The following is a 9,879-nucleotide window of genomic DNA, read 5'->3' as shown; positions in this document are numbered from 1 at the left end:
TCTTGAGCTCACAATATGAGTGAAGCAATCAAATGGTCTGCATATTATTAGGAATCAATGAGCCTAAACTTGCCGATCTTTTGGTGATGGTAACCCTGAGCACTTTCGACCCCAGAAACTAACCTTTATTCTGGCTAAGTTACCCGTTCACCTATATCCCCTAGTCAGTAGGAATGAGTCCTCTTGCCTATGCCTTGTTTCTCTAGATTTCTTTGCCTTCTAGCGATTCCTCCCTTCTAGTCATTCCGAAGCATGTATTTCAGAATTTCCATTATTTTAAGTGTCCAACTCATTTCAAAGATTTCTGCTATTACTTACATAGGGAAAATAAAATAAAGTTTTACTTATAATGTAAATCAGCATGGAACTTTGATTTAGATTGTAAAATTACATGGATTTGATCATCTTTTCTCAAGCTCTATTTCACATTTTTTTAAAAGGACATCCAGTCCTACATAAACACATAATATACAGATACAGGTATCTAAATATGTTATGTTCCTGGGTGAAGCTATTTCTATCTCACTTCTCTTTCATAGGAAGCCTTTTAAACCAAAATACTGGTTAGAGTCTGATTATGTGATTGTCCAAACTGACAGTTTCTGACTCAGAGGGTTTGGGGGAAAGAAATAGAACACTAAGGTCATCTGAAATGTGGTGTGTATGTATGAATCTGTCTTTTCCCTTTGATAATATAAACGAGACGGATGAGATGATCTTAGAGTTCTGCCAAAATCACAGAGACTCACTATGATGACTTTGAATTAAAACAGGAGTAGAAGAGAAGAGTGCCACTGACTGAGAACCTTCTTTCATTTTCATCTGGAGGCCGGAGGACATTATGTCCGTTTCCAACATCACAGTCCTCAGGCCTTCTGTGTTGACGCTGATAGGGATCCCAGGCCTAGAGACTGTGCAGTGCTGGATTGGGATTCCATTCTGTGTCATGTGTCTCATTGCTATGATTGGAAACTCCTTGCTTCTGATCACCATCAGGTCAGAACGCAGCCTCCATGAGCCCATGTACATTTTCGTAGGCATGCTGGGAGTCACAGATACTTTACTTGGCACGAGGATTGTGCCCAAGATACTTGGAATCTTCTGGTTTCATGTACCAGAGATTTATTTTGATTCTTGCTTGCTTCAAATGGGGCTCATCCACACATTTCAGGGTATAGAGTCAGGCATCCTGTTGGCCATGGCTCTGGACCGTTATGTGGCCATCTGTTATCCACTAAGACATTCTGCCATCTTCACCCACCGCCCAGTCACCCAAATAGCAGCTGTGGTAACACTCAGGACTGCCCTTCTTGTAGCCCCATCTTTAGTACTGATAAAATACCGGTTTCAGTTTTACCATACAACCATCATCTCCCACTGCTACTGTGAGCATATGGCCATTGTGAAACTAGCTGCAGAAAATGCACGAGTCAATGAATTTTATGGTTTGTTTGGGGCATTTATAGTTGCAGGGTTCCACCTCACATTCATCACTTTGTCTTATGCACAGATCTTTTTCACAGTTTTTCGTTTGCCCCAGAAGGAGGGTCATTTGAAAGCATTCAATACGTGCATCGCTCACATCTGTGTCTTTCTCCAGTTCTACCTCCTTGCCTTCTTCTCCTTCTTCACACATAGGTTTGGTGCTCATGTTCCCCCTTATATCCATATCCTCTTTTCTAGCCTCTACTTGCTGGTCCCCCCGTTTCTCAATCCACTTGTGTACAGTGCCAAGACCACGCAGATCCGCATTCACCTGGTAAAGATGTTGTATTCATGAAATGCACTGTGATTAACGTCTTCAACCTTCTCCTTTATGCAAAGTAACAATCTTTCAAAACAGAATAAAACAGAAAAATGCATATGATTCATGATGCCTGACTTGTCTCCTTAATTGTTTTGTGAAATTTGCCTGCATTTTAGGCAGTTTTCACATCACAGCCCATGACACCTATCAGTCAGTGCGATTTAGATCCTACTAGGTAATGAGAATGGGAGTGGTAGAAACAGCAATAGTGAATATGTACCAATTCCCTTTCTTTTTTCTTATTTTGCATTTCCTGATTGAATTTTCTCCTTTAAGTATTCTTCTCCACAACGATGCATAAATATCTATTTCTCAATGAATTTCCAAGCACCCAAGACTCATTGTCTTGGATTGTCCAGGTACTTGATGAAATCACGTTGTTGAATCTATTTTTTTCTGGATCATCCTCATCATCTTTAAAGTAAATGAGAGGAGGGGTTCCTGGATGGCTCTGTTGATTAAGTGTCCAACTTTGGCTCTGGTCATGATCTCATGGTTCATGAGTTCAAGCCCTGCACTAGGTTCTTTGCTGAGAGCACAAAGCCAGCTTGAGATTCTCTCTCACCTTCTCTCTCTCTGCCCCTGCCAACTTGTGCACTTTCTTTCCCTCTATTAAAATAAATAAATAAACTTAAGAAATAAAATTAATGAGAGGAAGCATTTTGTTCTCATTCAAAGAAAAAACCTAAAAGAAACAAAAAACTGTATACAATCTAATGACACATAGTCTTCAAATTTCAACATTTCCGGTGTCATTCAGGGCATTAAGGTATAAACATTATGAACAATCCATCATTCTATTTTACAATTCAGTGCTTTTTATGCACACTCACCATTTATGTCTTTATTAATTCCTCAAGTATTATCAAAACCCTACAATATTATAAATGCTATACTCAAGAATAGAAGCAAAATGACAAATTTGACAGTGTTTATGTTTCTTGGGTTTATAGCCATCATAGCTTAATATCACTGGGAGAAAGAGAGAGAGAGGGAGACGAAAATGATAGAAGTAATAGAGGTACCTCTGGAATGTAGGGTTAGCCAAGAGAGTGAAGCATTGAAATCCAAAGGAAAGCAGCATCTGTAGTATTTTCTTCTTTTCTTTTGTTTTAATTACAAAGTCTGATTCCTTTTTTAAATTTTTTGTTAATTCCAGTTAGGTAACACACAGTGTTATATTAGTTTCAGATGTGCAATATAGTGATTCCATACTTCCATACAACACCTTGTGCTCAACATGACAAGTGGACTTCTTAATCCCCATCACCAATATAACCCATCCCTCCACCCACCTCCCTGCTGGTAACCATCAATGTGTTCTCTCCAGTTAAATGTCCTTTTTTGATTTCTTTCTGTCTCTTATTTTTTCCCTTTGCTTGTTTGTTTTGTTTCTTAAATTCCACATATGCTTGAAATCATGTGGTATCAGTTTTTCCCTGTAGAGAGTCTTAAGGAATGACAGATGAATTGCTGGTAGGTAAGGCCTACCATGCCAGGTAGATGGTCTTGGAGCTTAAATAGAGAATCAAGAAATGGCACAGTTTTTCTACATGTAATGCACAACTTGTAGAGACAAGAAAACTACAAATGTCAAGAATGGTTATGGACACTATACAAAATGGGTGAACTTTATTCTGAAAGCTATCATATGTCACTGGCCAGTTTTCACTCCAAAAATGCGCATGTGTGTGAATGTGTGTATCTATTTGACATACGGCAGGGTATCTTCTCAGTGGACTTAAAACATCATGCTTTTAAATCACTCAAGGTTATTGTGCTAATGAACACATAAAGTGTTCTGTCCAAATTAATGACTTCAGAACTTAAGGCTTGTGGGCCGTTCCTGAAAACCTGAGCTCATGGGTCATTTTTAAAAAGAGTATGGAAAATATTCACATGTGTGCAGACGTCCATACTTTGATTTGTGACACTTAAATCAATGTATACGTAAGAATTTATTAGACTGCATGTCACATGGATGTAGATACTCTGGCTTGTTTTATAGACTGGGCTTTATCAATGAATACTGAATTTGATCACTTTGTAAATCTAGAGGCTATCCTGAAGCATCTTTTGAGGCTGTTTTAAATGTCAGTATTTATTATGGAAAGAGCCTAAATGTTAATCAACTAAAGAATGGATAAGGAATTGTGGTTTATGTACACAATGGAATTCTAGTTGGCAGTGAGAAAGAATGAAATATGGCCTTTTGTAGCAACATGGATGGAACTGGAGAGTGTTAAGCTAAGTAAAATAAGTCACACAGAGAAAGACAGATACCATATGTTTTCAGTCTTATGTGGATCTGGAGAAACTTACCAGAAGACCATGGGGGAGGGGAAGGAAAAAAAGTTACAGAGGGAGGGAGCCAAAGCATAAGAGACTCTGAAAAACTGAGAATGAACTGAGGGTTGTTGGGAGGTGGGAGGGAGGGGAGGGTGGGTGATAGGCATTGAGGAGGGCACCTGAAGGGATAAGCATTGGGTGTTGAATGGAAACTAACTTGACAGTAAATTACATATGAAAAAATAAATAAATGTCAGTATTTATGAGATAGGGTTTGCTTGGATTACCAATATGGGTTGTGGTGCTTTAATAACAATTTCTTTGGAATAAAAGAAAAAAAAAACATCGCAGGCAATTTTAATGTTCTAGTCAGAGTTCAGCAAACATTTATGCAAATAAACAGTTTGGGTCATCGTCTGCAAAGAAACAATTAAAGAGTATTTTGTAAGTATTTATATAAAAAGCGACAAAGCATATTTCCAAAAACATTTAGATGAAATTATGTATAATTATTTATCATGTATAATTGACAATGATAATAATGATAGTAGTCAGATGTGTAGTTTTCTGTAATGAAAGTCTACTAAGCAGGGGAATGTGGAAATGTCCATCATAACTGGTCATTGTGAGAATACTACTCAATTTACAAAGCTTCAATAAAATAAAGATCTAAAGAATGATACTACAAGAGAATGAGTGCTAAATGTGTGATAGAGAGCCATTGAGGATACAGATTTTGTGTCCAGAAGTGTCTCAGCGAAAGAAGGGTCACAGAATACTTATTTATACGTAACTCATTGGCACAGGAACATACATTTAAGTACATTTAAGTTTCCTTTCGATCTTTTTCCAAATGAGGACAGCAGAAAGAAACTGACAAAAGTAAATTTAATTACTTAATTTTTACAGAAAACTTTTTATTTTGTAAGGAATGTCAAAAAATACAGATTGCATATATTAATTTCTCTACATCTCCCCGGTGGGGAAAAAGGAATGAAGAGACCAAGGGGATTCTGCAAGTTGCAGAAATGGCTTCAGAGACATTAGATGTGGATGGACAAAAGAGGGCTTCATAATGAGCTGTTGGGTCCCTGGGGGCTTGGGTTAGTGGCTAGGAAATCTCTATTCAGATCTCCTCCCTCTCCATGTACACTGGGGAACGTTATATTTGCCAATTCAAGCTTAATAAAGTTATGCTGTGCCTAGCAAATATAGACCTTCCTGTGAGTTTTGTTGGAGTGTGATCCCACCAACATGAGCTCAGACACATTCACAAAAGAGGGTGCAAGTCTGTTTTGCAGGGACAGAAGAAGAGAGGAAAGTCTATTCCAGAGATGTGCACAGTTTGGCAGATGGCCGAGCAGCAAATGGATAAGAGTTCATGATATTTACAGCGGGCTGTTCTAGAGGGTGCAGAGAGAAGAAAGAGACGCTGCCAGCATAAGCACAAGTGAATGAGATGAGAGTCTCAGGGGGAAAAAGAGTGAATGACAGGTGAGTGATGAGTGATGAGTGATAGTGTTACGAAAACAGACCATGGTTTTCACGAGTCTTGTAAAAACACAACTGGCCCCCAATAACAAAGAATGAAGTCCCTTTCCCCAAGTTCACCCAATAATGTTTCACTACCAGCTTTTCCAGTGATAACCACTCCAGCCCCCCTGCCCTGTACTCACTTAGGTCCTCTCCCACCTGCCTTCCCACCACCTGTACCTGTCAGGTAATGCTGCCACATCAGCTCCTTACTGTTAAATATGCCACACAATGTGAATGGTACTGAAGGATTTCTCTTCTAATTCTGATTAACTCTAGAAAGAAGAAGTGAATGAAAGAATCCATGATCGAGGAATCTCTAGGATTAAGCATTGGGGAGCAAAGCTTTGGAAATCATGTTTTAGTTGACTAACTAACTGGTCTATTCTAAATATGCATCAGCTGATACAGACTTGCTTCTAGAATGGACCTGTTGAATGGGTTCCTTAACTTGAGGTTTAGCCACATAGACCACATCTCTTCCTGCATTACTGGCATTTTTAGTGACAATAAATATATGATTAAATGATCATCGGCTTGCTGACAGGAAGCAACAATGTTCGACCAACTAGGAAAGAATGAAACAACTGAATCCTGTTTTCACCAAATAGAAACTTTCTAATGTAGCCTGAGGCTTTCTAATTTAAGATATGTGATTTTTAAAAAGCAATGATCTTTTTAGATACAAATGTATCTGAACTAGACTAAGAGCCCAGTTTTCAGAAAAGTCAGTCATCATGAATCGAGGTGATTAAATGTTCGTTAGTTGAGCCCTCTCCTCCATCATTTCTGGTATCCCAAGTCTGCTCCGTGTCTTCCATTCCTACTTCCATATTGGACTCCTGTTGGGAAACGTGTCTTTTCACCCCTTTATTTTTGACTCTTTTCTCATGCATGAGCTCACGAAAAATTCAAATGTTCAAGTGATATATATTTCATTAAGAATTAATGAGCTTACATTGGCCAAATCTCATGTTACTGGCAGCTGTGAGCAGTTTAAGCCCAAGAACCTAGCCTCTAGTCCATGAATTACCCATGGACCCATTTTCCCAGACTCTGTTGTCAGCAAGATTGAGTCCCCTTGTCTCTATACATTGTCGCCTCTGAGTTTCCATGTTTTCTAGAGATTCCTTCCATCTAGGTATTCAGAAATGGGTATTCCAAAATGTCAGTGATTTTAAGCACGCCACTAATTTTCAGGAATTCAATTGTTAGTATGTGGGCAAAATAAAATAGAGTTTTACTAGGCATGTAAAAATGGCATGAAATTTTCACCCAGACTCACCAAAAGTGCATGGGCTTGGATGATTATTCAAAGCGCTTCCATTACTTTCTTTTGAAAGGACTTCTGGGGAAGGGAAGAAAAAATAAGATAAAAACGGAAGAGGACAAACCATAAGAGCCTCCTGGGTGTAAAGAACACTCTGAGGTTTACTGTAAGGGTGGTGGGTGGGGGATGGGTTAAATGGGTGATGGGCATTAAGGAGGGCACTTGTTGGGATGAGCACTGGGTATTATATTTAATGACAAATCACTAAATTCTACTTCTGAAACCCTTCTTACACTACATGTTAACTAACATGGATTAAATTTAAAAAGTGAAATTGTTAATGGAAAAAAAAAAACAAACAAGGAAAAGAGAGACATCCAGTCTTGTGTAGATACAAATGATATAGATAGATGAATATATTGTGCTCCTGGGTGTCACCAGTTTCTCTGTTCTCTTTCATAGGGAGTTTTTTCACTTAAAAAAATCAAGAAATAAACAGAAAAAGAGGCTCCTGGGTGTCTCAGTTGAGCGTGCCATTCTTGATTTCAGGTCAGGTCAAGATCTTGGGGTTGGTGAGTTCAAACCTCATGTCAGGCTGTGTGCTGATGGTATGGAGTCTGTTTGGGATACTCTCTCTCTCCCTTCTCTTTGCCCCTCCTGTGATCTCTGTCTCTCTCTATTAAAAAAAAAAAAACCTGGGGCGCCTGGGTGGCGCAGTCGGTTAAGCGTCTGACTTCAGCCAGGTCACGATCTCGCGGTCCGTGAGTTCGAGCCCCGCGTCAGGCTCTGGGCTGATGGCTCGGAGCCTGGAGCCTGCTTCCAATTCTGTGTCTCCCTCTCTCTCTGCCCTTCCCCCGTTCATGCTCTGTCTCTCTCTGTCCCCAAAATAAATAAAAAAAAAAAGTTGAAAAAAAAATAAAAAATAAAATAAAAAAAAATAAAGTTGGCCACTTAGCAACCTTAAAAAAAAAAAAAAACCTTAAAATATAAAACTTATGGAGATTTATCTACTAATGTACTGGTCAGAGTCAGATTTGTTGATCCAAAGTGTCAGTTCCAGACCTAGACACAATGGAAAATAACAGAATATTATCAGGTAGTTGGAATGTGGAATATGGAGATTCATCAAACTCTGCTTGAAATGTCATTTCCAAGCAAGTTTAACAGGTATAATTATTGTATCCCCAGGTGCAGAGGAACTTAACAGAGAGATCAGCAGTTACTCTGTTACCCACATGATCTGGCTGGTTGTGATGCAATTGACTTGCCTTCTATGTAACTTCTCATTGTGCTACACTACTCGTGGATGTCCGTTCTGAAAACACAATGTGTATCGGCGGATCATTTTCCTTCCATAATATAAATAAGAAGGATGATATGACCTTAGAGTTCTGACAAAATCAGAGACCCACTATGATGACTTTATACAAACAAGAGTAGAGGAGAAGGGTGCCACTGACTGAGAAGCTTCTTTCATTTGCTTCTGGAAGCCCAAAGACATTATGTCCACTTCCAACATCACAGTCTTCATGCCTTCTGTGTTGACACTGATAGGGATCCCAGGCCTAGAGACTGTGCAGTGCTGGATTGGGATTCCATTGTGTGTCATGTATCTCATTGCCATCATTGGAAACTCCATGCTTCTGATCATCATCAGGTCAGAGTGCAGCCTCCATGAGCCCATGTATATTTTCGTAGGCATGCTGGGAGTCACAGATATTGCGCTTGCTACCACCATTATGCCCAAGATGCTTGGAATTTTCTGGTTTCGTGTGCCAGACATTTATTTTGATTCCTGTTTGCTTCAAATGTGGCTCATCCACACATTTCAGTGCATAGAGTCAGGCCTTCTGTTGGCCATGGCTGTGGACCGTTATGTGGCCATCTGTTACCCACTAAGACATGCTGTCATCTTCACCCACCGCCTAGTCACCCAGATAGGGGCAGTGGTAACACTCAGGGCCGCTTTCCTAGTAGCCCCGTGCCTAATCCTGATAAAGTTCCGGTTTCAGTTTTACCATACAACCATCATCTCCCACTCTTACTGTGAGCATATGGCCATTGTGAAACTGGCTGCATCAGATGTGCGGGTCAACAAAATTTATGGCTTGTTTGTGGCATTCACCGTTGCAGTGTTTGACCTCACATTCATCACTTTGTCTTATGCACAGATCTTTTCCACAGTTTTTCGTTTGCCCCATAAGGAGGCTCGGTTGAAAGCATTCAATACGTGCATCGCTCACATATGCGTCTTCCTCCCGTTCTACCTCCTTGCCTTCTTCTCCTTCTTCACACATAGGTTTGGTGCTCATGTTCCCCCTTATATCCATATCCTCTTTTCTAGCCTCTACTTGCTGGTCCCCCCATTTCTCAATCCACTTGTCTACGGTGCCAAGACCAAGCAGATCCGCATTCACCTGGTAAAGATGCTCTATTCATAAAATTCACTGTGATTAACTCCTTCAACCTCCGCATTAGTAACAATCTCTCAAAATTAAATATAACATTTAAAAAGCCACATTATCTGCAATGCTTCAGTTTTGTATATTTGTTTTGTGTAATTTGTCTGCATTTTATGGTTTTCACATCATTATACCCCATGACAACTATTATTTGGTCGGTTTTGGGATGCTACCACCTAATAAGAGGAATAAACATAAAGATTAAAATAGTGAAAATATATTGTTTCCTTTCCTCTTTTATTTTTTATTTCCTGGTTGAGTTTCTTCCCTATGGATTCTTCTCCAGAAGGATTCATAAATATGCATCTATCACTGAAATCAAATGCAGCCAACCTCTTTGTTTTAGAATGTGCAGGTACTCAAAGAAAACAAGGTGTTCATGTGGGTTGAACTTATTGTCACCTAGACAGGTTTTTTTTGAGAAGGTTTATTTTAAGCATATTGTGCTAAGAAACAAACAAAAAGCAAACATGTACATAGAAGCCAAATCTTTAAGGATGTAATGAAATAAAAATATC

The 9,879-nt window shown here is 39.3% G+C and overlaps 2 protein-coding genes across 2 annotated transcripts; both read left to right on the top strand.

Moving 5' to 3' along the window:
• Positions 1-841: 841 nt before the first annotated feature.
• On the top strand, positions 842-1,780 carry LOC115526117 (olfactory receptor 52A1-like). The gene has a single exon (XM_030333601.1). The coding sequence runs from the start codon at positions 842-844 to the stop codon at positions 1,778-1,780; it is 939 nt and encodes a 312-aa protein (XP_030189461.1).
• Positions 1,781-8,401: 6,621 nt separating this feature from the next.
• Positions 8,402-9,340, top strand: LOC115526087 (olfactory receptor 52A1-like). The gene has a single exon (XM_030333563.1). The coding sequence runs from the start codon at positions 8,402-8,404 to the stop codon at positions 9,338-9,340; it is 939 nt and encodes a 312-aa protein (XP_030189423.1).
• The last annotated feature ends 539 nt before the right edge of the window (positions 9,341-9,879 follow it).

This window comes from Lynx canadensis, chromosome D1 (assembly GCF_007474595.2).
Source record: "Lynx canadensis isolate LIC74 chromosome D1, mLynCan4.pri.v2, whole genome shotgun sequence".
NCBI lineage: Eukaryota > Metazoa > Chordata > Mammalia > Carnivora > Felidae > Lynx > Lynx canadensis.
This window is presented reverse-complemented; position numbering and strand designations above follow the sequence as displayed.